General features: G+C 47.9%; 1 protein-coding gene across 1 annotated transcript; it reads left to right on the top strand.

Moving 5' to 3' along the window:
* The first annotated feature begins 2,753 nt into the window (after positions 1 to 2,753).
* Positions 2,754 to 11,798, top strand: CCR9 (C-C motif chemokine receptor 9). Its single transcript, XM_082847697.1, has 2 exons — positions 2,754 to 3,136; positions 10,601 to 11,798. The coding sequence occupies exons 1-2, from the start codon at positions 3,116 to 3,118 to the stop codon at positions 11,687 to 11,689; spliced, it is 1,110 nt and encodes a 369-aa protein (XP_082703823.1). The 5' UTR covers positions 2,754 to 3,115; the 3' UTR covers positions 11,690 to 11,798.
* The last annotated feature ends 16,077 nt before the right edge of the window (positions 11,799 to 27,875 follow it).

Below are 27,875 nucleotides of genomic sequence, written 5' to 3'. Positions count from 1 at the left end.
TTTTATATACTTCTAAAAAGATCATGCATCGTAAGCTTCTACACCTTGCATTTTTACCCATAATAATCTTGCTGACCTCTTTGTATCAGTGTGGGGTCTATTTTATTCTATGTCTTGACTACATGTGGTTTACTGAATGGATGTATCAGAATATTAACTATTGCTAGATACATAGGTTGTTTCTAGTTTTTTGGTTCTACAAAAAAAAAAAAATGCTGCAACATATATGCCTGTATATGCATCTTTATGTTCTTTGTGCGACTACTAGGAGGACGTGTTTTCAGCAGATAAACTGCTGAGTCAGAGCTGTTGTGCTTTGTATGTTTTGAAAGATATGGCTTAACCCTCCAAAAAGGTCACAACGATTTACACTCCCCACTGCCGAGTGGAGGCTTTTCCCCCAAACTCTTACCAACATCATTACCATCAATCCTTATTTTCAACCTATAGCTATAACCAAAGCCATTCTTTCATGTGGCTTCCTCCTTTGGGCATTTGTTTTCTCAGATATTATCTAGTTAATATTCAGTGTCTTCACGCAAGGTAAAAGGAAATGACATAAGCCACAGGTATTAGAAATATATGAAGTGTTTTCTAACAAATGTCTCAAAAACCATCTCCCTATTACCCAAGCTGTATTAAAATTAAATTAGCTGAGTTGAGATCTTTCAAACTCAACTGGGCAATTTTTTACAAAGATTTTATTGTTTTAGAGCATGATTCAGAAAAATAAACAGAGAACAATAAATTCAATGGGGCAATATGTAATCTGGGGGGAGATGCTTTGAGATGAAGTAAATTCCTCATCAAACATTCAGCCACTAATTTCATCATCCATTGGTGATTTTCCAATAACGTTATTCATTCTGTACTTATTAGTTGGCACCATAAGAGGATATTACTTTTCTCATGTATTTACTCATTTATTTTCATCAGTATGGATTCATGGATCTTCATTTAATTGAATGTGCTATAAAGACTGCTATCATTATTTAATTTGATGCTTAAATTGCCTCAGATTTGGCTAGTGGAAGCCCATCAAGTTGGCGCCTATGTCCTTTGACAAGTCCTCACGGTCTCTGAACACTTGCCTTCTGTGGCAAAAATGAGTCCCAGGTTCATCTTATAGTTTCCCTGCCCTAACTCTGGAATCAGACATTTCTCCAAGGAATCCTGGTTTCTTGGCAGGGAGAAAGGTATTTAGAAACCCAGATCTGGGCACTAGAAGGTCATTCTACTGAGTGTCATGGCTTTTAGTTCCTCTCAGCAGACAGAGCCAGCAAATATGCTCAAATACATAGCAGTGTCCACACAAATTTATCTATCTATCTACCTATCTACCAATCTATCTATCTATCTATCATCTATCTCTCTATCATCATCACCATCTGTCTAATCTCATCTAACCCTAAAATACATGAGTTCATACTGAGCCCTCAATTCCCACACAACAGCACAAGGCACTCCAAGGCACTGTGGAGAAGCCACTGGCAGGAAGGTTGCAGGGAGGAAGTTCTGGCCGCCTTTCTCCTGGCCTGCTAATGGCCAGATATGACTCTGAGGAGGGACGAAAACAAAGTTTTCATCAGATCTTGCTGTTCTTCCTTTCTCTACTTTAACCACTTTATTGAGGTCCAGCTACAAACACTGCCAATATATGAAGTGCAGAACCTAAATTATGACGTATGTATATAACTGTGAAACCATCACACAATCAATATAGTGAACATACTTATCACCCCAAAGGCTTCCTGGCGTGCTCTTATCCCCCTCCTACCTTGCCCCGTCCTCCCCTTCCCTCTCTCACCATGAAATTACTGATCTACTTTCTGTCATTACTGATTAGTTCACATTTTCTAGAATTTTTTGTAAGTAGAATCACACAGTATGTACTTTTTTGGGGTCTGGCTTCTTTACTTAGCACAGTTATTTACCCACGTTGCTGTGTGTATCAGTAGCTGTTCCAATTCCATTGTATGGCTATTCCACAGTGACTTATCCATTAGCTATGCTTGAAGGACACTTGAGCTATTTCCAGTAGTTGGCTATTACAAATGAAGCTGCCATGAACATTCATATATCAGTCTTTGTGTGGATATAAGCTTGCATTTTTCTTAGGTAAATACTTAGGAGTGGGATGGTTAGATCACAGGGTGTATGTTTAACGGGTTTCCAGAGTGGTTGTCCCTCATGTTATGTTTTTAAAACAACTGCACTTTTAGAAAAGCAGGGACAGTTACAACGTGTTATGAAAAAAAAGCCCAACAGGTTAGGGTTGGATTTATGAAGGAGAATGTTTCCTTCCAGAAGCTTGGGGTGGGCTGAACATGTTTCTTGGAAATATGGGCACAGACCCCTTCCTTGAAGGGAGCCAAGCGGTTGTTCCCTTGGTCACAGAGGGGTGGGTTTTGCAGAGACTCAAAACACAGGAAAACAACAGCTGAGATTTCTCTCAGCTCGGAGGCCCTTTGCATTAGACAAATGCCTTTTCTTTGGTAAACAAATCAAAGAAAAGGACTTCCTTTTCCTGCTGGAGTTGGGGTACAGAGTAAATAGGCCCTGAATTTGTAAACAGAGCACACAGGTAGGTGCTGGGGCACGGGGCCTCTCCTGGAGAGGGACTGATACTGACAGACGCCACCTCACTCCTGTGTCCTTGCCACCCGGTTACCCAGAGGCCCCTCCCCTGCAGTCAGCCCAGCACATTCTTAAGTCACTGCTGTCCTGCCATCTTCTGGAGTCCCTTGGTGGAAAAAATGGGGGTGGGTGGCACCTGATAGAGAAGTTGAGTCAAGAGAAAAAGGGCTAAGATTAAAAGGACATGCTGGGAAGATGTCAAAGCCACACAGGGCTCTCAAAGGAGAGGTTTCTTTCATTTCTAGGTTAACAACCAAGATGATACTGAAATCTAGACTTGACTTGAAATCTATTTGACTTGACATCAGTATAACATGGACTCTAACTCTTGCTTGGGATTTCTTTTTTCCTCCATGAGAACAAACAGATTTAATGCTTAATCTCCATCTTTAGGTACTTGTTACTGTTGAGTTAAGAGCCAGTCCTCTTTTTGACTTTTGCCCTCTCTTTCTAGAAGCAAGCTTGCATCTGACCCACCATGGTCCCCACAGAAGTCACAGTGAGTACAGCTACGCCCCTTGGGTTCCTCAAAATGCACTCTATTTTGGGGCCTCTTTTCAGGGAGTGGGAAGGAATCTATTGTGGCGGAAGGATTTCTCTGTGGTTTCCCAGGGTAAGAGCTCTGCTGAGCAGTGCCCAGGACAGGTGGTCGATGCCCAGCACAGCGGGCTCTGCAAACGCGAAGCGCTAGAAGAGCTTTGGGGTATGTGGGAGGACAGAGGAAAATGCTATTTTAGATTTTACTAATAGGTGAGGATTATATGATCTTTAGGATGTCTTTGTCCCATGTGTCTGTTCTGAAACTCAGACAAAAGAGGACAAGAGAGAATCCATTTAGTTTGTTTTTAAAAGACCCACGGTGGGCATGTTAGTTTTGTTTCTTACATACCATTATGTAGCCTTTACAAAAACCACATAATGATATATATTTCTCTGAAAGAGGAAATGAGGCCAACAAAAATGAGTGAGTAAAGTCATCAGAGAATTGTTTGTGATTTTATAGTCAAATGTAATTAATTATAGAATCAAATCAAATTCCTATGCTTTTGCTATATTCATAAATGCTCACAAAAATACCTAAAGGTTTTAATTCTGCTTTTCTCAAAGTAAGAATCTGGGTTTTACATGTAGGTATTGAAATCAAACCTTCTTAGTGGAGCTGACAAACCATCCCTCACAGTACACTGTAGGTTCCCACCATCTGTGGAGATTGGTGGTTGCCACCCCTGATGTCCAAAAAGTTATTTATCATATGCTAATGATACTTAGTATTGCATACGTCATTGCATATCCCATAACAAGACAATTATTTTGGACCTGGTGAAGTAACGAGGTCAGTCTCTATTTTTCTAACCAGAATTAGACCCTTAGTTTCTCTCCTGAGTTAGAATTTGCTCTTCATCCCTGATGCTGGAAACGGGGCTGACACTGTCAGTCATTCGGTTTTATCCTCTGGAATCTTGGAAGATATCCAGACTGCAAGGCAGCTCCAGAGAGGAAGAAAAATGCACCCCAGTAATGACCTTTTGTGGTCAAGAGGTGTCCAGCGCCACCTACATGGGGACAAGATGGGACCTCTGTAGCTACGACCCTGGGAAATAGCCATGACGTCCCTGTGGCCACCTTTCTGAGCGCTGGCCATGTGCCAGTAACCAGCCAGGGTGCCACTTTCCTGCAGCCTCACGGTAAAGGCAGAGCCATGCTTACAGATGAGGAAACGAGCTGGGACAAGGAACGGAAGGTTCCAGGTCTCGTGGCTAAAAGGAGGAGGAGCCCTGGAGGGTGCTCTCACAGTCACAGCTTCCCTGGGTCCCCCCCGCTGTGGGCAAATGTCAACACGCCGAGGTCCAAGCCTCACTGTGTGGAAGTCTCACTTCCTCGAAGGCGGGGACAGAGAACCTTGGGGCAGTGCCTGCCAACTCCCACTGCTCCCAACGCATCCCTCCCTGCCTGTGTCCCGCCCCTCCATTTGCCGCCTCCTGGCACTAAGGAGCAATGAGGAGCACAGCTTTTGCCCTCTACCCTGGCCTCTCCCCAGCGGTGGGAGTGAGGGGCCTGGGGCTGGGGGAAGGTTTCCAGAGACAACGTGAGTCGGCGAGGGAGGCCTCGGAAGGCTCTGGAGACCTTCCTCCTGCTCCAGGAGCAGCACGACGTTCACTGCCTGGGCTGCTGCTTCTGGGCCAAGGTTCTCGTGAGGGGAGGAGGACACACCTGCCCGGGCTCGGGGGCCAGGGCCTGTGGGGCAGAGCCTCGCTGGGGGCACCAGCGGGCAGCGCAGGCCCCTTGCCCGGCCGTGCACTGAGGTTTGCCCCTAGCATCAGGCAGCTCCCGGGCATCCTCTGGTGCCCAGAACCTTTCCGGGCTGGGGAGTGGGGAGGTAGGGCACCTGACGGCCACTCTGCTTGGGCTCCGTGAGGCCCAGCTCAGGTGCTGGGACCCAGATGCCGTGGCTCACGTTTGGTGTGGCCACTTTGACAACATCAGCACGTGCAGAGCTGGGCTTTGGGTCAGCAGGGATTAAAAGTGCCCCAGCTTGGGACTGAGGGGCTGGGGGATGGCTCTGGCCTTGACCCTCCCCCAGTGGCTGAGGGTTTGGGGCAGAACCTTCCATTCCTTGGGTCTGTCTCCTCCTCTCTTAAGATGGTCTCTAACATCTGAACATCATTCTAAAACCTGTTGAGCTTCCAAAAACATTTTCCAGAGCAGAAACAAAAGCCTACGTGAGGAGAAGGCAGCCCATTGCTGAGTTCCGGGCCGGCCACTGGGCACGCCGTGACACATTGTCTCGTCTACTTAGACCTAAGACTACAATGCGTTTCTTTTCTTGATCAAAATGCTAAAAATCATCCAAAATAAATGATATAAATCCCCCAATTAAGTAGCCCCCTGGGAGTAACAGAGCCATCCCACGATGCCGCGCCGTCTAGGGCACCTCTGAGCTGCGGAGCTGCCGTCAGGGCTCTGCACGCAGATGGACCTCCCCTCCTGCCCCCACGCCCATCCCAGCCTCGGGCTTGACAGGCGAGGCCTGGTGCAGGAGCCATTGCCCTTTTGAACATTTTACTCCAATTCTATTTCCATCACCGAGGCGAATGGTGTCCTTTGGAAGTGGCTTCTTTGCCTGGCACGTACTCTGTGCTCAGTAAATATCTGTCGAATGAGTGAACAAATCACACTATTTATCGGCAAGGAACGAGAAATAGAGACCTGTTTCTCGAGCCTAGGATGAGCATGCCGTTTTCTTAGGCAGGCAGGGAATGAGATGGTGGCATTTTCACACAAACACCATCCTGGCCAGGTCTGGGCCCTGTCCACCCCAGCAAATCACCACTCCTCACACTGGAAGAATATTCTAGATCTGGCTCAGACCTCTGCTCATGGGGGTCCACAGGCTCCGAATAGTGGTCTAGTTGGTAAAGACGTCATGTTTTTAAGAGTGTCTGAGAACAACACAGTTTGCTAAGAAATGCAAGAGAAACCTTAGGTAAGATTTCTAGACATTCTAATTTGATGTGGAAGAGAATGGTCAGCCCCTTCAGAGAGCAGGCCCTGGACACTTCCCAGCAATAACGACACCCTGTCTCACTCCGTCTCCACTGCCTGCCTCGTGTTCCATAACAGGCTTGAGGCACCTTACTGGGTGCGTACAACAGAATAGAAAAGAAAGGACATGTATTACAACAGGGTCAGAGGAAACTGACAGAATAGGGAGAAAAGACCAAGGGAAGGAGTTAGAACTTGGGTTTTCGGCCTAAAGCTGTGCTGTCTGGTGAGGTAGCCACGAGCCACGTGGGGCCCGTGAGCACATGAAATGGGGCCACTCCAACTACGATGCCCCGTGCGTGTAAAATGCACTCCATTCAAATATAATCTCCGCAACAAAAGGCTGTAAAATATTTTGGTAACTTTTACATTGCTTATGTAACGAAAAAATATTTTAGACATACTAGGTTCCAATAAAATACATTATTAAGGTGAATTCCACCTGTCTCTTCTTTACTTCTTTCACTTGGCTACTAGAAAATACAAAAGTAACCCAGAGTTGCCTTATACTCCTATTGGACAGCAATGGTTGAAGGGTCTTATTTGGTTACTATAACTGGGCTACCAGTTTGACTGAGTTTCCCAATGAAAAAGGGAATCCTGATTAAGTCACAAAACTTATATGGTGCGTGAGCGAAAAGAAAAAAAAACCCCTCACCTGTTCTTCAAGAGATTCGAAAGCCTTTCTTCACTTCTCTTTTATATTTAAATGCCAAATAAATATCTAGGCTAGGTCTTGGTGAGTAGGACACAGAGCTATACGGACAGGCCCTTGGAGGTCCCCTCTCGGTGGAGAGGGTGGGCTCCACGGGGAGCTCCCTAGATGCCACCTCGATGCAGACCCCGGGGTAAACTCACAGCAGCTTGTGGGAAGTCATTCCACACAGTGCTCAGGCCAGGAGGCTCCGGCAGGTGCTCCTGGATACACGCAAGGCCGTGTGGATTTCAGATCCTTACACTGATCTTCTCTCAAGACGTTCCGACCCAGACTTTGAAAACAGCCTTTGTGGGTAGCTTCTCCAGCAAGAGCAGTGTCTCTAGGACTCAGAGAGCAGGGAGGGAGGGAGGGAGGAATGGCTTGGCAACCTCAGAATTCCTCCCAGAAGCCAGGTGCCCCTCATCTGGAAGAGGGGCCCGCCCCTACCTGGAAGGTCAAGGATTAAATGCATGCATGTCCTGTACTCTGCACTGGGTCTCATGTGCACTGGGTGCTCTGACAGTAAGGAATCAAATAAATTGGTAAATAATCGACGTTTACACTTGCTGGGAGATTTTCAAAGGATCCTTCGGTATTTACCTATCAGGCATGGACAAAGCTATGAGTACAAGTCTCGATGCAGGTGGACAGTTTGTCCAGGCTCCCCCTAGCCTGGGACGTGAATTCTTCCTTTGTCATCCTCAAAAAGATGGCCAATGCTTTGAACTTGTAAGGATGATATAGGCTTACCTTGTAGTCTTGATAAAATTCACACAAACCCAGGTTTTCTGTGTGTGAATTCAGTCACTCTTAAAATATGTCTGGGGAGTCCCTAACTAAATACAATTCTATGCTGAAGCACTGGGTCCTCCAACCCTCACCCAACAAGAAAACGTGCTCCGTGTGCTTCAAGCAGGACACAGTGTCCCCACTCTGGGACACAGTCTTGGGGAGCGGTGGTCACGGGCTCATTTACCAGGCCATGGAGAAGGCTGGGTCTCCTGGGACACTGGGACTGCTAGGGGTCCCCTCTGTGCCACATCTGTGAATGGGGATGCTGTTTGCCTCCGTAACTCACAGCCTTGGGTGCAGGCTCATGTGAGCGTCTATTAAATCTATTTAACCCCCCAAAAATGTAAAAAGAAACACCCTCCACAAAGCAGTTTGACACCTACTCACTGTGTGGATTCACAGTTGACACCTGCTCATCTGCATGGTTTTACTGACTTTCCTCCAAAATGTCAACCTCCTAACTTCTTAAATCTCCAGTGATACTTTTGTGGGTCTCTGTGCTCTTCGTGTTCTTCCTTCCACCTGAAAGTTCTTTGTCTCCTCTCAAAGTCTACTCAAACCCCACCTCTTAGGGGATGCCCTTCCCAGTGGGGCCACTGACGGTGCCTGGCTCCCATGTCCTGCTTTGGCAGAAGTGTCCTAGCATCTTCACTGAAATATGAGTCATCCGTAAGATCTGTGCTCCCAACGATCTGGGCTTGCAGACAACAGCCAAAGCTGGGAGGGGAATCTTTAAATGTACGTTGAGGATGGGTGAATCAGGCCTGGGGACGAAGCACATTCAAAATGGAGAGTTTTCCTCAGCTCTTCCCAGAAGCAGGCCGTTCCCAGCTGCTGGCTCCTGAAGAGCCAGCTCCTGGATCTGGCCCCCAAGGGTCTCTCTGCAATAGGACTTTCTCTTGGTCACACACTAGAGGCGGATCAGGACCAGATTCAGGTTTTCCTAATTGCAGTCCAGGTTACCTTGGGCGTCCTCCTGGCACTTCCTGCCAGTCGGGGCCCAAACGGAATGGACCCATCACCTCAGCTCTTGGCACGAGCTTCAGAATTCAGGAGACCACAGCCTCCTGGCGTCTACTGCACCTTATCAGTCCACTCAGTGTGTCTTGATATCTTAATAAGCACTCAGTAAACACACACACACACACACACACACACACACACACACACACACACACACACACACACACACGAGAGGTTCCATGCTCATGTAAGATTAGGAAACACTATTAAACAAAATTCAACAGATTCTGAAGGACTTCTCAGAGCCTTTACTATGCTATCATGCAGTTAAAATAAAAGAAGCTCTGCAGGACTTCTCAGAGCCTTTCATATGCTCATGATTATTGTGAATTTCAAAGAAGGTGATATAGTAAGCAGAGATTCTCAGCTATTGAACTACTAGTGTTCCACCCAAAACATGGTTTGGGAAATGCTGGTTGAAACTATTAGAAATAGATGGAGATGATAATGTGTGTAGAAGGGGAACTCCCAGCTAAAAGACGACTGGTAGAAGATGTTTTATTATTTCAACATGAATAGTTTAATACATAAACTAAATATTTTTACTTAAATATTTATTGGCATTAAATATTTAAAACAAAATGAAAACCTAGTGGGGATCTGAGGTTACTTCTAGTCCAAATGCTTCTAGATGAACTGAACAACTGCTGCATTTCCGGAGCAGAAATGAAGGGAGAGATGAGATTTGCCAAGGCATGTACCTTGGGGCAAGGGAACGAGAGCTAGTGGTCCCTGGCAGGATTGGGGGCCCTAATGGGGGCCCTAGGAGGGGGGTGCTGGTGGGAAGTGAGAGCATGTGAGAATTTGTAAGTAGAGGCCTTGGAACATGTCAGATGCAGGACCGAGTTTCCCCTCCACCAGGCAAACCTCTCCTCCATTCCCTCCATCCCAGGCTCGACTCAAGGGCTCCATCTCCAGCCTTTATCTCCTCTTCCCCCAGCAGGGGTTCTAGGAAGGCTTCTGAACCAGGAACCCATTGAAGCTGTAATGAGGGGTGTGTGTGTGTGTGTGAGCACACGTGTGTACACATCATGAGGGTGTGTGCACACGTGTCTGAATGTGTGCATATATGTACCTGTGAGTACGTATGTGTATTAGTGTAGGCATGTTTGTGTGCACGTGTGTTTGTAAATGTGTTGTGTGTGTCCTTGTGAGGGCTGGTTTCATGGGTGTGTTACACACACCCATGCTGCACACTTCATGCTTAGAAGTGTCACTTGCTTGATTTAATGCTCTGCTATCTTGAAATTCTTAACAAATTTTGAACAAGGGACCCTGAAATCACGTAGTCTGTCCTGGTTCTTGTGTATGTGCATGTATGTGAGAGTGTGTGAATATGTGTGTGTGTTCATGTGTGTGCACATGTGTAAGTGGGTGCATGTGTGACTCTTTGGTGCTTCTCCAACAGAGGATCCACAGCTTTCAGAAGACTCAGGGGAACCTGGACCCAGAAAAGTTTAAAAGCCTCTGAGGACCTTTTTGGGAGGGTAGAGAGAAGGGACAATCAGAACCATTCACTTAGTTTGATAAAAGTCCGCCCACCAGTGGTCCCAGACCCTCTTTCCCACGCCGTCAGAGCTTCTGTCATGCAGCCTGTGACTGTTCCTTTGCTTGAGTGTCTCCTCCCAGAGTAGGTAAGTTCCATGAGAGCAGGAACCATGTCTGACTCTCCAGCATGTACCCAGTACCTACCATGTCGTAGGTGCTCAATAAACATTTGTTGAATAAATAAATCATTTACAATCCAAGCAGATGCTCTCAGAATTCCTACTTCCTACACATACATTTCTTTTGTCTTATCACAGACTTTGGGAATGGAAGGTTCAAGGGCTCCATGCCTCTGCCATCATGAGATAGAACCTCCAAAAGCATGCCCTTGACCCGGTGCCATCCTGTGTCTCCTTGCAGAGCCTGATCCCTAACATGTCAGATGACTATAGCTATGACACCACGTCTTCCATGGAAGATTACGGGAACTTCAACATCACTGACTTATTCTGTAAGAAAAACCACGTCAGGCAGTTCGCAAGCTACTTCCTTCCACCCTTTTACTGGCTCGTGTTCATCGTGGGGGCCTTGGGCAACAGTCTGGTCATCCTTGTCTACTGGTACTGCACGAGGGTGAAGACCATGACCGACATGTTCCTTTTGAATTTGGCAATCGCTGACCTTCTCTTTCTCGTCACCCTTCCCTTCTGGGCCATTGCTGCCGCTGACCAGTGGAAATTCCAGACCTTCATGTGCAAGGTGGTCAACAGCATGTACAAGATGAACTTCTACAGTTGTGTGCTTCTGATCACGTGCATCAGCGTGGACAGGTACATCGCCATTGCTCAGGCCATGAGAGCGCAGATGTGGAGGCAGAAAAGGCTTCTGTACAGCAAAATGGTCTGCTTTACTGTCTGGGTGATGGCGGCCGCGCTCTGCATCCCAGAACTCCTGTACAGCCAAGTCAAGAAGGAGTATGGGATCGCTATCTGCACCATGGTTTACCCCAGTGACGAGAGTACCAAACTGAAGTCAGCTGTCTTGACTCTGAAAGTCATCCTGGGATTCTTCCTCCCTTTTGTGGTCATGGCTTGCTGCTATACCATCATCATTCACACCCTGATACAAGCCAAGAAGTCATCCAAGCACAAGGCCCTGAAGGTGACCGTCACCGTGCTCACTGTCTTCATCCTATCTCAGTTCCCCCATAACTGCGTTCTGCTGGTGCAGACCATCGATGCCTACAGCACGTTCATCTCCAGCTGTGCTGTCTCCACCAACATTGACATCAGCTTCCAGGTCACTCAAACCATCGCCTTTCTCCACAGTTGCCTCAACCCTGTTCTCTACGTTTTTGTGGGTGAGAGGTTCCGCCGGGATCTTGTGAAGACCCTAAAGAACTTGGGTTGCATCAGCCAGGCTCAGTGGGTTTCATTTACAAGGAGAGAAGGAAGCCTGAAGCTGTCATCTATGTTGCTGGAGACAACCTCGGGAGCTCTCTCCCTCTGAGGGATCTTCTCCCCGAGGTGGATGGGCCTTTTGGAAGTAACAAGAAATACAGCTACGACTTCCCTTACTGGTAGGGCCAAAGGGAAAGCAGAGAAGGAAAAGGAAGTGAAAAAAAAGGAAATAAAAAACTCAGAAAGGGATGAATTTGAATACCATTGTACTTTTCGTCAGGATTTGCCAAGCCAGAGTCTTCAAAATTGACTGGCCATCCCAGGGGGCTGCTGATTGGCTCCTGGCTGCCACACCTGCAGTTTTCAAAGGAGGACTACGGAGCAGCATTGCAAGCCTCCCCGGCTTTGCCACTTGCCTGAGCGTTAATGCAGCTGACCTCTGGAGGAGGCTTGGATTTCTCAGTGCACGGTGAATTGCTGTGCCTTCAGTTCTGACGCCACCCCTTCCAAAAGGAGACAGAGAAGCACTGGCCACTGCCACAGTCCACGAATGCACAAGGCTTCATGAAAACTCCCATCTTTGGAGAATTTCTACCCTGGTTTGGGGGGCTGATACCCATGCCAGGTCTTAGAGATTCCTGCTCTAGAATCTTTCCAAACACCCTCAGATCTAATGCCCTTCTGGTCTCCTTGATCTGTTTTGGGCCAGTGAGGGTGCTTGTTCCTGTTCTGAAGCTATCTGCAGCACTGGTCAGTGAGGCCCTGGGTAACTGACCCTGGGTAACTGACCATACCAGCACGTCATCCGGATTCTGTTGGTTTCCAACCCATTTCTGCCAGAGGTTCTGTGATTTCACACCTGGCTGCCACACTGATCCGAGCAAGGATTCAGCTTGTCCAGTGGTGTCATGGAAGTGGTCCTCTCAGCCCGTGCACGGAGACTAAGAACCTCAGTTGGTGGGAACCGGCTCCATTATGGGCTCACTGTGTTGAGCGGCTTGTGTGATGGTCCACTCTATCTGCTCCCTATAAAATGGGTTGGTCCCATTTGCCCTTTTGTTTCTGAGGCCACTGCAAGGATATCTGCTTCCATGCTTCTCTTCTTCATACTGTATAATGCTAACATGTTAAAAAAAAAGCTTTCAACTTAGAGATTAGGCTGAAAAAAAAGTTAACACAATTCACCTTTGCTCTGTGTCTTTCTTTTAACTATTCGGCAAATTTATCACATTTAAAACTTTCATTTATTAGAAAAGTGCTTTTTAAATGACTGTTTAAATACATCCGTTACTTTTCACTTTCTTCACCCTGTCTCTATATTTTAAATGTGTACAATTAGAGATCAAATAGCCGTATTAGAGTGTGAAGAATAAGAGGCTAGGACAGGGAAATAGCATTTCCAAAATACCATAAAATCATCTTCGCTGACCAATTTTTAGTCTCTCCTCTGTTCAAACTTATCTTCCAAGTTTTTCCAGGTTAGTCCAGTGGAATTTCCAAGAAGGACAATTACAGCAGCACCATAAGCCATACCAGCTTTGCCACTTCCTCCCGAGGAAGCATCTCACTTTCCCAGCAGGCTGCGAATTGCTGTGGTTTCAGTTCCAAGGCCATCCCTTCCAAAGGGGACACAAAAGCTCTAGACTCTGCCACGGTGTCCATTTTCTCCCCACCCACTTCTAAACTACATGTTAGTGAGAAATAAAGTGAGCAGAAAGTGGGCAGCAACCAGGGGGAGCAAAGGGTAATACAAAGGCTGCGCCAACCCACCCCGAGTGTGGGCAGTTGGTGGCAAATAAGCATTGGCCTGGGACCAGCACATCAACATGGGTCTCGGCACAACAAGAACTGCCTACAGTCAAAGGGAAGGATGGCTTCCCCAAGGCAGTCTATGGACAGAGCTGTCTATATGGTCACCTTTTCCAGGAGGAGACCCAGATAACCTTTGAGGAACCTAGAAGAATAAGCAACAGGCATGGGCCAAACCTAAATAACACTGTGCAGTTAAGTGGAAGAACTCAACTGAGTTTGGCTCTTCCATCCCATGCCGTTTTTTGTTTGTTTTTGTTTTGTTTTATACAGCAGGTTCTTATTTGTTATCTGTTTTATACATATTAGTGTGTACATGTCAATCCTAATCTCCCAATTCATCACACCACCTCCCCCTGTGCTTTCCCCCCTTGGTGTCCATACATTTGTTCTCTACACCTGTGTTTCTATTTCTGCCTTGCAAACTGGTTCATCTGCACCATTTTTCTAGATTCCACATATATGCGTTAATATACGATATTTGTTTTTCTCTTTCCGACTTACTTCACTCTGTATGACAGTCTCTAGGTCCATCCATGTCTCTACAAATGACCCAATTTTGTTCCTTTTTATGGCTGAGTAATATTCCACTGTATATACGTACCACACCTTCTTTATCCATTTGTCTGTCAATGGGCATTTAGGTTGCTTCTATGACCTGGCTATTGTAAATAGTGCCGCAATGAACATTGGGGTGAATGTGTCTTTTTGAATTACGGTTTTCTCTGGGTATATGTCCAGTAGTGGGATTGCTGAGTCATATGGTGATTCTATTTTTAGTTTTTTAAGGAACCTCCATACTGTTCTCCGTAGTGGCTGTATTAATTTACATTCCCACCAACAGTGCAAGAGGGTTCCCTTTTCTCCACACCCTCTCCAGCACTTATTGTTTGTAGATTTTCTGATGACGCCCCTTCTAACCGGCGTGAGGTGATGCCTCATTGTAGTTTTGATTTGCATTTCTCTAATAATTAGTGATGTTGAGCAGCTTTTCATGCGCTTCTTGGCCATCTGTATGTCTTTGGAGAAATGTCTATTTGGGTCTTCTGCCCATTTTTTTTTTTTTTTGCGGTACGCGGGCCTCTCACTGTTGTGGCCTCTCCTGTTGCGGAGCACAGGCTCTGGACGCGCGGGCTCAGCAGTGCCGCTCCATGGCATGTGGGATCTTCCCGGGCTGGGGCATGAACCCGTGTCCCCTGCATAGGCAGGCGGACTCTCAACCACTGCGCCACCAGGGAAGCCCTTTCCCCCCTGATTTTTAAGAAAGGAGATGTGGGAACACCACAAGAACTACGAACCCTGCATTGCACCCTAACACACAATGACCACGCCTAGTTCCAAAGACTTCTTTTAGGACCCGACTGTCACTATTAGACTGTCCCAGTCCTAACGCAGCTTCAATGCAGGATTAAAGACATGCTGCAGCTATATTATATTTTAAAGATTTTAAGTTTCCTTTGTTGGCGAATTGTCTTCGTTTTTAAATGACTGCATAAATAGGACCATTTTATATTCAAATTAAACTAGGTTTTAGTAGCAGATTTATCCTAAGATAAAAACGTTGGAAGAATCAACAAGGGGAAACCCACAAGGAAGTTGTGATCCACTCAACATTTCCATAAAATATGCTGTGTGCGTACTTTTCTGAAATAATGATAAAAGAGGATTACAATATAATTACATTTTACTGGAACTCTATAAATCAGAAAAATCAAGAAACTGAATGAAGTTGGATGTGTGTTTATTATAAAAAAGAAATTGCCTTTTCTACTGAAAAACAATTTTTAAAAACTGATCTTAAATCAACACATCACAACATGCACATTCAAGTGGGGATTGCCATTCTGAAGCAGTCTGCTTGTATGACTAGAGATTTGGTCTTTGGCCTGTCTTTCAGGCCTACAGAATCCTCATTTGTTCATTCAGCAAACAATTGTGTGCACACCATGAGCCAGTCCCTTTCTATTCACTGAGGCTATAATGGGAATATGATAGCCCTTTCTGTCAAGATGCTTACATTCTAGCAATATGGGAAAGCCAAGTCTCAGGTGAGACCCCCCCCCCCCCCACCAACCTCGGCTGAGAATCATGAGGCTGGTGTCACTGTGTGGCTTATAAACTGGTCTGTAGATAGTTTCCAGGACAAGCAGCCTCTTTGGGTGAGTGAGCCCTTGGACAGCAACTTCGTGTGTGCGTTCCTCATCTGGTCTATGTGCCAAACATACCCCATACACAGTGCCTTGGATATAGCAGATACACTATGCTGAATGAATAAATTTGTTAAAATTGGTCATTTCTCAAATTTGTATTTCACATATCAGAAATCAGCTGCCGGAAAACGTCCCCCCCAAAATTAGCAAGGTTGAGCAACGGGACATTACGTCTGTTGGGCAGTAGTGCTGTCCTGTTACCTACAGCAGCTTGAGAGGAGTTGGTCAAGGAGGGCTGGCTAGAGCGGTACCGGACACCACTGCCTTCCCACGGTCCGCTGAGAGGCTCAGACCACCGCCGCCAACCCCTGGGAGAGGCGTGGGGTTATGATTTCCTCCGTCCGTCCACAGCGGCTGCTACAAATAGTCCTGTGCAAGGAAGCAACCAGGCCCAGCGAGCTCCTTCCACTTTGACCTGTCAGCCTCGCAGAAGGCCGTCACCACCATAGTGTGGCGGTTATGCGGAGTGTTCGTGTGATGGGCTTAAACACACAGCAAAGCTGCCATGAAGCCTGAAACCTTCAGACACCTCCAACTGTCTTTCTGCTTTAATAAATGAAAAGCTGGCACCTGTGTTTTGTGGTTGTAATCTTTCAGCAGGTGTGCTTGGTTTTCCAATTCTGAGTTGGCCTCATTGGCTGGAGCTTCCCGTGGGCTCCAGGTCAAGCATGGGCAGGAGCATCACCCCATCCCACCTCTGGATCTCTGTCCATCAGTGGATTTGACCTCTCTACCCTGGAGCTACTCCTCCTCCACTCTGGTCAGCTTGTCTCAAAGTGAGGTCTGGTCAAGGGGCTCTAAGTGACTTTGAGAAAAGGGAAATAATCAGGGCCTCCAGCACCCACACCTCACACATTTTACATGCTCCAAACAAATCTCTCTTCATTTGACAAATGTTTACTGATTGTTTACTATGTGTGATTAACAAATATTGCGGCTTTAGAATTATCATCACAACCAAGACATGGTGCGTCTGCAACACAGTTCCTTCTGCCCCATTCCATATGGCCCTCCTGTTACAACTGCAGTCTAAGCCCAGCATCCTCTTGGGACATGGAGTGTTTCTCTAGTCAATTCTGTATTATTACTACAGACAACCCAAATAGCTAATGTCCCTTTCAATGTTTGTTTTATAAAATCCTATGAAAGACATGCAAATGTGTTTCTCCAAAACGAGACCCTTTATGAATTCCTCTCCGCTCTTGTACACAAGATAAGTAAAAAATCTCTGCGGTTAATGGAGAGGCACCAACCGGATGTCCTTTCGTGAAATAACTTGTAGGGAATCTGGTCAGCACATAATGTCCAGCTGCCAGTTCCTTCAGGTCTGCCTCCGCTGCACAGCGCAGCCCTGGCCAGAGCCACGTGACCCAAGGTCCATTCCCCTGCGTCCAACGCCTGGAAGGGGGGTGTAGAGGGTGTCAGCCTGTCGGGGGTGCTCTGATGGGCAGCATCTGCTCCAGAGCTTCCTGCCAGGCTGGCAACGCCTGTTGGGTTTGCTTCTCAGTTTGACTCCTCCCTCTGCCCAGTCCTGTTTCCCCCAACTTCCCTTCTTAGTTGTTGATCCCTAATAGACATCTTGCCCCCCAAATTCCAGCTCAGCATCTGCTTCTAGAGAAGGCAGCCTGCAACAGTCTTTTCACCAGGGGTTGCCAATTACAAGAGCACATTTGAGACCCTCCGGGTAAAGAACACGGGGTGTCCAGAGCTACAGAGAATTCTGTGAGCATCCGTCACAGAACTCATCTCAGGAGGCTGGGAGCACGAGCCTGCCTGATCTTAATTCAACCCTCAGCAGACCTTCGTGCACACCAGTGGCCTGCCAGGCCCCGCGGCTACAGGACAGACAGTCTCCCCTCATGACCTTTCAGCCGCCATCTCCTGCTTGCTTGCTCTGTACCAGGTAGACATGGTAACTCACCCCGTTTTACAGATGAAGGGGCTGAGCTTCAGAGATCAGGAACTCGCTAAGCATCACGCCATTAGTAATCGGCAAGGCTAGGACACGACCCTGGGCATGTCTGGCACTCAAGCCTTGGCTTTTGCCCATGATGCTGTCCCGCCTTGCCTGACATGGTCAGACACATCAGCCACTGCTTTGGAGGGTCGACCAACAATTTGCCCAGTACCAGGTTGAGTACCAGGGGATGCAAAGATGGATGGGCACAGCCTTGGCCAGCACTGCTTCATATACCACTGCACACAAACTCTAAATGATGACATGTGACAGCCGAGGCTGTGCTGAGCCCTCCTCCAAAAGTGGGCCATGCGGGAGGACCAGCACAGGACAATGTCATCATCCTCACAGACTCAAGAAGCTTCCTCCCTGCTCCCTCTCCCGGGCTCCTCCCCAAACACGTGCAGTTGTGGAGCCTCAAATTCTGTGTGAAGGAGCCACAGATTCCGCTGCAGGTCTGCAGACGTGCAGGTCCAAGGAAACTGCACCCAAACCTGGCCAGACTTCCGGACACCCACCTGTCCTCCTCACCCCACTCTGTCCCCACCTGTCTCTCCTAGCTCCTTTCTCACAAACAGACTAGCCCATCCGCCAGCTGAATGCCACCAGGTGTGTCAATACCACATGGAACAGAAGAATCACCCTGCCAAGCCCTGCTCAAACTCCTGACTCATAACATCATGAGATATAATAAAATGGTTATCATTGTTTTAAGCCACTGAGTTTGAGGTAATTCGTTATGTAGCAGTTGATAAACAGAATGCTGAGAAGCCAACAATTTCTGGTGTTAGCCTTTCAGAGCCAACACAATAACGTGACCGTCCCGGGTGAACCCCCCGGAGCATACGGCAAAGACCCAGCATTAAAGAAGAGGCTGGACGAGGTATCAGACAGTTCACGCTGCAGTTCTCTAGGTGACTGTGGCTGGATCCCCACCAGTCAAGTTTCCTACCCCGCCTCCTCAGGTCTGTGGTCAAGCACCACCTTCTCCTCCAGGCCTTCCCTGCCCCGCCTCAGTCCTCCCCCGCCGCCCCCCACCTCCGCTTCTGTTGTTCTCCACAGCTCTTAGCACCACCTGATACACAACAACTGTAAACTCCACAGGGTAGGGATTGTTTTTCTGTTCTGTTCGTTGCTATTTCCCTAGCACCTACAAGAGGCTTCACACATGACAGACAATAAACGTGTGTCAAATCAATCAGTGGCCCCTCCAATTTCAAATATTTGGTTTCATGAAGCACCCATCCTTGTGAAACCCTGTATCTTGGGAAAATACAGCAATTGACAACAATACTTTAACAACCTCATTCAACAAAAGCTTACGGAACATTTTCTACGTGTCAGGCACTGGGCTTAGGTGATGCTGAGCAAAAGCAGACACAGGCCCAGCGCTCATGAAGCTCACAGTCCACAGGTGACGGACCCTAATCACACTGTCACAAAGAGATGGTTTTAAGATGCTAGAAAGTGCGTTACAGGAGGCTCTGACCTACTCTGGGGATGGGAGACAGGGAAGGTTTCCATGAGAAAGTGACATTGAGCTGAGAGCTGAAGGATGAGCAGGAATCACCTACAGGATGAAGGGGAGGGAGGGTGTACTGGGAAGAGGGAGTGGCACGTGCAAAGGCCCTGTAGCACCCATGCCTATGCCAGGCTAAGTACTTAGGAAAGTGTCCCTGCCATTGAGTTGGTTCAGGTTATCTCCACTCATGCTCTTTTCTTTTTAAACTCTTTAATTATGGAAATTTAAAAACTTACATAAATGTAGAGAGAATAGCATAATGAACCCCCACATACCCATCACCCAGCTTCAACAGTGATCAACATTCTCTCCATTCTTACCCCGCCTATGCCACCCACTCTCTTTTCTTCTTTCCTTTTCTCTTCACTCTTCGTTTCATTTGCCCCCCTTCCTTCCTTTGCCCCTCCCTTCCCCTCTTTCTTCCTCCACTCCTACCTTTCTCCCTTAGCTCCTTCCTTTATCTTTGCTAGAGTATTTTAAAGCACATCCAAGACATCACATAAGTTCCCTCAAAAATCATGCTCTTATCCTTTCAAAGCTCCAGATATAAACAAATGAATGAATGAATACTGGATGGAAACTTCCTATCTGGCTGGGCCACTCCTTACCAAAGGGACCAAGGGAGGTACAGAGACAGTTGGGAATGAATGAGCAGACTCTAAAGGGTCTCACACTGTGGGCGACACCTTCTCAGTGGGACTAACAATCTAGGGAACTCAGAATACCCTGGGAGACTAACAAAGGCGGAGTGAGCCCCGGTACTTTCTCTCGTTCAACTTTTGGAACCAGAAAGCCTCTAAGGGCCAGAAGAGATCTGACTCACTGAGACAGTGTGGGACCATCAGCTCTAATCCTCATTGGTGTCACTGAGGCAGGGAAGTGATTGTCACAGCTCAGGAGCTGAAAGAAGACTTCGGCTTCTTTCACTGTTGATTGGAGGTTATGAGCGTGAGGGAGGTCAGACTGGAGAGAAAGGTAGGGGTTTCCTCAGATCCAGATGATGAATTTAGATTCTATTCCACTGCCAGGGATAAGATATTTAAGTGGGAGTGTGACTTGATCTAACTCATGTTTTAAAGATCTCTAAAGCCCCTGGGTGAAGAAAGGTTGGCAGGGGTTCTGGGAGTGGGAAGGAAAGGGTAGAAGCAGAGAGACCGATCAGAAGGCTGCGGCAGTTGTTCAGGAAAGAGACGACGGTGGCTGGGCTCAGGGTGATGGTGGCAGAGGTGGCGGAGGAGGTGGATGACTCTGAGACTCATTCTGGAGTAGAAGCAACAGGCGCGGGTGAGGCTGAGAGAAAGGAAGGAATCAAGGATGAGGTTTTGAGCTTGAACTTCTGGGTGGTCGGCGGTGCCACCACTGGGGAGGGGAGGATTAGTGGAGAAGAAGATTGGGGGTGGATCGAGTTCCATCTAGGGCCAGCCTAGCTCTCCACGCAAGATTGGAGGTCGAGAAAAGATGCAAATCTGGAGGTCACCCACATGAAGATGACAGTCATGCCCATGGGAACTACTAAGATCAAGACAGAGTGGAGAGGACGAGGGCTGAGGGTAGGGCAGGATGCGGCTCTAGGAACCCACTATTAGAGGCTGGACAGAGGAGGAGCCTGCGTGGGGGACCAAGCAGCGACCACTCAGGTAAGAGAAATGGGAGAGGAGTGTCACTGTGGGAGGCAAGCAAGGGGGGATCAAGGAGGGGTCAACTGTGTTGAGATGCTTAAAAGTTGGAGGATGAGGGCCGGGAGCGTTTCTGGACTTGGCTCCGCAGCGGCTGCCTGTGGCCTCGATGTGAGTGCCTTCTGAGGCCTAATCAGGGCAGATTAGGGCTGCGTGAGAAGCAAATGGGAAGTGAGGATGTGGAAAGGGGATGTATAGACAACATTCATGTCAGATCTGCTGTGATGAAGTATAAGGGGTCATCCAATAAAACAATTTTTTTGATACGGTGTTCTCTTTTTGCCTCACTCACAATTAAGTGAAAGGAGTGCTTTTAGAACGCGCTTGTACTCTGTTCAGCCATGTCCCCGTTACTGCTGCCACAAAGCTCTGCAGTATAAAGCAGTAACCGTTTACTGTGCTCCCCATTGTGAGGGTCAGGAATTTGGAAGGGGATTGGCTGGGCGTGTCTAGCTTGAGGCCTCTGGCTGCTGTCAGATGCTGGCTGGGGGTGTGGTCACCTGAAAGCTGCACTGGGAGGGTCAGGCCACTGGGCCAGAAGCTGCACTGCCTGCCAAGTAGGGTGCCAAGCCATGGTCCCTCAGCACAGGGGTCTCACACAGCAGCTGGTTTCTCCTGAGCAAGGGTCCAAGAGGACCAGGGGCAAGTTGTATGTCTTCTTCTGACCTGGCACCAAAAGTCAGTCACATAGCATTACTTTGGCTGTTCTCCCCAGTCAGAGCAGTGCCAGGCCAGCCCAGGTTCAAGGGGGGAGTGGCCCCAGACTCACCTCTTATGGGAGGAATGTCTAGTAACTTTGGGTTGTGTTTCACAACCACCAGAAGCTGCTATTCTGTAAATTACCTTGTCTTCAATGATCCCAACCGCTCAATCCCTCAACTACCTAGCTGACTGATACCCAGAGAGGAGAGGAAAAGGGGTTGGACAAGGTGTATGCAGAGAGCTTTCTTGGTAACAACAGCTATCACATTTCTGAGTGGCTCTTTACGGGAAACACTCCATAAGGCCCTTTTTGTTCTTATGTGGTTTCCACAGCATCCTTATGAAGTAGCTACTGTTATGTCTCCCGTTTAACAGATGGAGAAAGTGGGGCACAGAGTACCCCCATCACCACAAGCCATAGCTAGCAGGTAGTGGTACCAGGAATCTATTCATGCCTTCTTGATACTAGAATCCGACCTCCTAGATACTGCTATACTTTTTCCCCAACTGGAGTTCAAGTACTTTTGTTCCAGTGGTCAAACTCCCACCATGGAGCCTAGGAATAGCTCTCTTCTCATGTGGGTCGAGTCAGGATGGTACGGTGGCCCCAGACGGGCCAGCCCTGAGGTCGGGGGAGCAAGAGGCCTGATCAGATTGTGGCTTGCTCCCAGGCCCTCCCTTTCTGGCTTCATGTGGTCATGCTTACAGGAGCAGTGGCCCTCTGGTGAATGTAGGAAGAGATGAACAACTCTGTTATGACTTGAGCTTGGAGGAGTTGGGCATTTGGTTGTTTACTGGGAAACTGAGATAACCATAAACTGAGGTGAATTTGTTCTTTGGATAAATTAGTTTTCAAATTTTAAAAGTTAAACTGGCATGCAGTAAAAACAATTGTATGGTACAAAAAGTTATAAGAGAAAAGTAAAAGCCACCACGTCCAAAGCCCCATTTCCACAGGCAGTCATTCTTCAACCCACCCACCTTGAACATGCTCTTTCCTGTGTTTTGCTGTCACAGACAATGTGTCCATGAAGAGTCTTGTGTGTATCTTTGTGCACAGGGATGAGTGGATCTGGAGAAGGCCTGTATTTTCCTGAAGGAGAGTGAGAATCGGGGTGGAGGGGGAAGTGCAAGAAGGGAAGATCGACTGACTCTGCGGTAGAATGATAGCAAAAATAGTCCGAATTCTCCACCCCTTGTCCCCAAAGCCTTTACAATGTGACCCTGCAGTTCCTCCCATCAAGGAGTCCCTTTCCCTATACCTTGAATCTGGGCTGGCCTGTGACTTGCTTTGGTCAACAGAATGTGGTTGAAGTGAGGCTGTGCACTTCTGAGACTAGGTCTCCCAAGGCGTGTGTACTCCTTGCTCGCTTGGAAACCTGCCCAGCAGGCATCTGAGCATCTGGGCCATCCTGCTGGGGGAATGGGAGCCTGTGAGGGGCAGAGCACAGTCGTCTGGCCAAGGCCATGCTAGCCCAGCCAGCCCCAGGGGACCAACCAACTGACCACAGACGTGGGAGTGAGCCCAGCCAAGGTCAGTGAGCAGCCAGCCAGCCCTCAGATGTGAGAGAGCACAGCTGAGATGAGCGGAACCGCCTAGATGACACACAGCTGACGGAGGGCAGACACATCAGTGAGCCCAGCAAGAGTGAGTCCAGAAGACCTTCTAGTCAACCTACAGATGTGTGAGCGAAATAAATGCTTAGTGCTTTAAGCCGCCGGTTTTGAGACTGTTCACTATGCAGTGTTATTGTGACAATAAACAACTGATAAAGCCTCGTGTATGGAAGATGATACACAGTGAGGGTCTGAAGGTTAAGAGCTGCCATAGCATAGCCTGGTATATGGAAGGTTGTTTTTTAATCACTGGAGAATCTATGTTCCAGTGAAATGGTAACGGTTTGGAGAAAACTACTCCCACAGCCGTCTCAGCCTAGTAGTAACCTCTTCTCCAAATGGTTCTAACTTATCAAGTGCCCTGGGTCTTTGGTTTCCTCATCGGAAAACGTGGCTGACTTATGGCAAGAGCCTATTAAATTAGATATGCTGCTATTAATTATATGTTATTATTAATAAATCAGTGCTGCAATGAGATGATCTTTGTATTCTTTTCCATGAAGACCTGCCAGAACCCAAAGGTCCTTAACCTTTTTTTTCCCCTCACACACCCCTCTGACAATCTGACAAAGCCTATAGCCTCCTTTTCAGAATGTTTTAAAATGAATAAAATACAATAAATAGGATTATAAAGGAAACCAATTACACTGACGTATAATTCTCTAACTATTAAAACAAATTTGTGGACTAGTAACACACATGCCTCTTTATGAACACGTTAAATAAAATCTACCAGCAGGCCTAATGACAACCTTCATTTCACAGTGGAAATCGGCATAAATGATATTTTGAGCGTCTGCAACAACTTTCGTGTAACTTGAAAATATCCGTCATTTCCACCAGTGACCGAGTCACAGGTCTTGCTAATACATGCTAGTGTGGCATGTAGTCTATACTCATAATTGAAGGAAGACCTACATTTTAATTAGATAATAGGGTAAAGACGTCATTTTCCAAGTTCATAGACCTTCTGAATTCTGTGTATGGACCAGCTTAAGAACCCAAACCCTTTGGTACCAAACTCATATTTCTTCCTCTAATTCTTAAATTGTGGACACATATGGGACTACTTTGGATTTGGGGAAGGGAATGTCTTTCCATTTACAAATGACGCCAGTTAACAACATGTCCCTTGAATACAAATACAAGCCATAAAGAAGAAAATTATGGTTGTAAAAAGATTTTACCTGTAGAATAGTTTCATATCAGGTGATTCATTTAGAAATATCTTCCTCTCCAAGAATGAAATTTCCACCACTTGCATCCTAGTGCTTGGATCGGTGGATTGAGGGATAGGTCCTGGTTCCAAGATTTGAGAGTCACTGGTAGAGTTAAATTAGAAGACATATCCATTAGCTGATTGTATCCCTTTCCTCAAGTTCTAACCAAAATGGTGACCCAGTAGTGATCATCAATGACTTTCTGGTGTGGTCCATGGATCACCTCCACCAGAATCACCTGGCCGACTTGTGAATGAACCAGACCTGATGAACCAGAGTTGATGCAGGGAGTGCCCATGACTCTGCATTTTAATATGCCACCAGGTAACCCAAATAAGAGGACTTTCTTCTAAGAAACTCTATGCTACTTGCTTTGTATTTACTGACACTTAATAAATGAACAGTTTGACTCTGGAGCAAAATTGAGCCCTGGGTGAGTCTTGGGCTTTTCCTGATAGCTTAACACCTGAACCCTTGATCCTAAGGAGCCTGTGTGCCTGATCTGTGCCTCACGGGTCCCTATGCCTCTTCCACAGGGTCATCTTGGGGGTGTGAACGTGTGATCCTCTTGCTGAGAACACCCAACAGTCCTGTGGGGTCCTTGCTGGTGGAGAAGGGCTGTCTTTACAAAGACCTTTGGTTCTACATATGGACCCTGTGTATCGTGCAAAGGCCACTTGGAGGGCTGACCTGCTGCCACACGCAAGGGCTGTTTTGTGAAAGCACGTGGGGCCTTGAAGTCAGCCTCCGGGACAGAGGGACAAATTGGATTACCTTCTCCGTGTCTGCAGTCCCTGCCTTTGGTGTCTGTTCCGTAAACCTGCCATTTCCCCACTGCTCCTTTCCTCCCACGAGAAAGGCGGCTTCTGCTAAGCTGGCCTGCGGTGTGGCACCCCTCGAGGCCTCCTCCGGAAAGGCCCTCCCTGCTGCTGGTCCTCTTTTCGGACCCCTTCTTCACTCTCCTATCCTTTCACCCTCCCCCACCCCCCACCCGCTTTCCTTTCTCACGCCAGGGAGAAGACAACGCCTGACCCACTGACCTGGCCGACGGATGTGTGACCTCCCAGGAATGGTGTCCTTCTCTCCTTGGGGCTCAGTCAGAGGCCACCTTGGGAGTGGAAAGCTGGGAGGCCTCCCTGAAATCACCTCCCTTTTGAGGATTCTGTGGAGCCACAGGCCCAAAGCCAAACCTGCTCTGGAAATGAGGCCTTCCTTGGGGAAGGGCACTCACGCTTCTCAGCTTTGGCGAGGCCTGGCTCCCTTTGTTCATTTTTGAGCTAAGAAGAAAACTCATTCCAGGCTGCAGATGGGGCTGCCAAGTCTGCGATAACCTCAGCACGAACGTGCCAGGAGGTGTGAGGAAACTACACCAGCCTCCATCCTCCCCCAGAGCTCGGGGGATGGGGGAGGGACCAGGAGACACACATCAAAGACCAGAGGCCGGCAATCACACTTCTGCTCGGCTTTACCATCTTTCTTTAGAAACCAGCAGGTGTGGAAAAAGTAAAAGGCTGACCTTTCTTTCAACCCTAACCCACTTTGAGCGGCTTTCATAATAGCTCGGCTCTCCCCTGGGTTTTGATAGCTTCGGCTTCAATCTCTCCCCCCGAAAAAGTCCGTTTTCTCATCTCGGGCGACAGGTTTCACCATCTATTTGCTTTTCAGATGTGCGTGGGTGGCGGGCCCCACTCGCCAGATTTTTCCCACGCATCTTCAAACCGAAAGGGCTGACCCTGCAGACAGTGTCCTTCTGAGTCACCTGGGGAATCTCTACGTTCTCCAGCACCACGCGGCGACCGAGCGGAAGAGGCGTGGAACCGAGTGCCACGGCGCGTACGGACGAGTGCCACGGCGCGTACGGACGCCGAGATGGGCCAGAATGCCTGGAATCGAGTGGGGGCTGGGAAACCCTGGAGCGGAGGATTGGTCTGGTCACCTTGGACTACTCAGCGGTTCAGCAGGTGGGGTGAGGTGCACAGGGATTCTGCCACGAAGGATCCCAGCCCAGATAGAGCAGCCTGCACATCCATGTGTCCCCGTCGGTTCTCCTTCTAGGCCCAGTCCACGTGGCCACCTGAGTCTCGGGAGGGACTGTCCTATTAATAAAGAAATCCTTCTGCTGTGCTGTTTTGGGCACTTGGATAAACCACTCTTTTGTTACTGGACAGTAAGAGGCTTGACTTGAGGGTATAGGGGGTTGTGAGGGGTCGGATCTAGTGACCAGCTCACCTCCATTCTCCCCAAACCTCCCCTGCAGGCTTGCCCTTTGTCCTTCTCTGACATGGGGGTTTGGGGAGTTTGTCTCTGGCCAAGTTGGCCAGTGGGATTGTTGATGGCTTAGAGCTGACCAAGGCACCGAGTGTCCTCGCCGATTCAGAGGCTGGCGAGCGCTCTCGTGCCTGGCACAGTGCTGGATGCTGTGAGGTGAGGCAGAGGGAGATGAAGATGCAAGAAACACAGGTCCTGGCCCTCGCGGGAACAATCCGATTACGGAAAGTAACTTATTCCTGAGTAACTGATGAAAGATGAGGCCACAGGAGAATCCGGGGGGCAGGGGGAGGGTTGGAGGGAGGTGGAGGGAAGGGGGACTGGGAGGGGCTCTGTGGGGCACAAGGCACTCAGGAGAGGTGAGTGCAGATGGACTGCCCAGCCTGAGCTCAATCTGCCCAGTGGAGTGACTGGGACATGCACCTCGGGGCCTGTGTCCAGGCTCTTTGCTGATCCTCTGTACTGCCTCGTGCTGGCAGTCTTGCCCAGATTTATATCCAGGTTCACTAACTGTGGTTTTAGGTCACCGTGACCTCCTCCCCCACCCCATTATTCTGGTAAATCAGGTCGCTCTTTGCTCTGTGTGCTCTTTGAGGACCAGGGGAGGGCTGGGGAATTTTGCTGAAAGCAAAAGCTCATGTGGCAGAGGGCAGTGGGCTGGTTCATTGCGATGGCTCAGGCAGGTCTGAACACAGGCCTCAGAGCAGACTGTGGGGCCAGATATCAGGCCATGTGGCAACTGTTCAGGGCAGCTGCTGGCTCAGGCCCTTTTGAAAAGTCATGGTACAAGACGTGTCCCAGAAGGGCAGCTCGACCCCGACTCTGCTGTGGGCAACTTCATCGCTTGCCTTATGTCTCAACAGAATGAAAGATGACACTACTGTCAATGACATAGTGTTTATTTAAATCCTGAGGTTAAAAATAAAGACATTCCCAAATGGTGCAGCAGATGCTATAAGGAATATGTTTTGGGATACAAAAGTTCATCACCCCTGCTGTGCAGGTAGCGTGTTGACATTTGATGTGCTTCTGGGTAATTCTTTGGCAGATAAGAATGCGATGGGTTTCCAGACCCGCTATCCCATAAGGCTGCAAGAACTGAGGATTAGTCAATTAAAGTGCAATTCTGATTTGGAAGCCATCCAACTGAGGCTTCACTGTTGCTCTGCAGCCACCAGGGGCAGGATCATCTCTGGATAACACTCGTCCTAAGGTTCTAACGAAGCCTTTTTATCAGAAATGCCTCCCCAAATTTAAAGATGTACTTTATTATTTTGAAAAAGTGCTTAAGAGAGAAAAGGCATTAACTCAGTC

Source organism: Leucopleurus acutus (assembly GCF_964270905.1).
Source record: "Leucopleurus acutus genome assembly, chromosome: 10".
Taxonomy (NCBI): domain Eukaryota; kingdom Metazoa; phylum Chordata; class Mammalia; order Artiodactyla; family Delphinidae; genus Leucopleurus; species Leucopleurus acutus.
Note: the sequence above shows the minus strand (reverse complement) of the source record. Positions and strands in the feature narration are given on the sequence as shown.

What these genes read in the sequence shown, in the direction of transcription:
- CCR9 (XM_082847697.1), top strand. Translation starts at nt 3,116, where the DNA reads ATGGTCCCCACAGAAGTCACA. An exon ending in TGGTCCCCACAGAAGTCACA is followed by an intron (nt 3,137 to 10,600) that starts GTGAGTACAGCT and finishes GTCTCCTTGCAG; the next exon opens with AGCCTGATCCCTAACATGTC.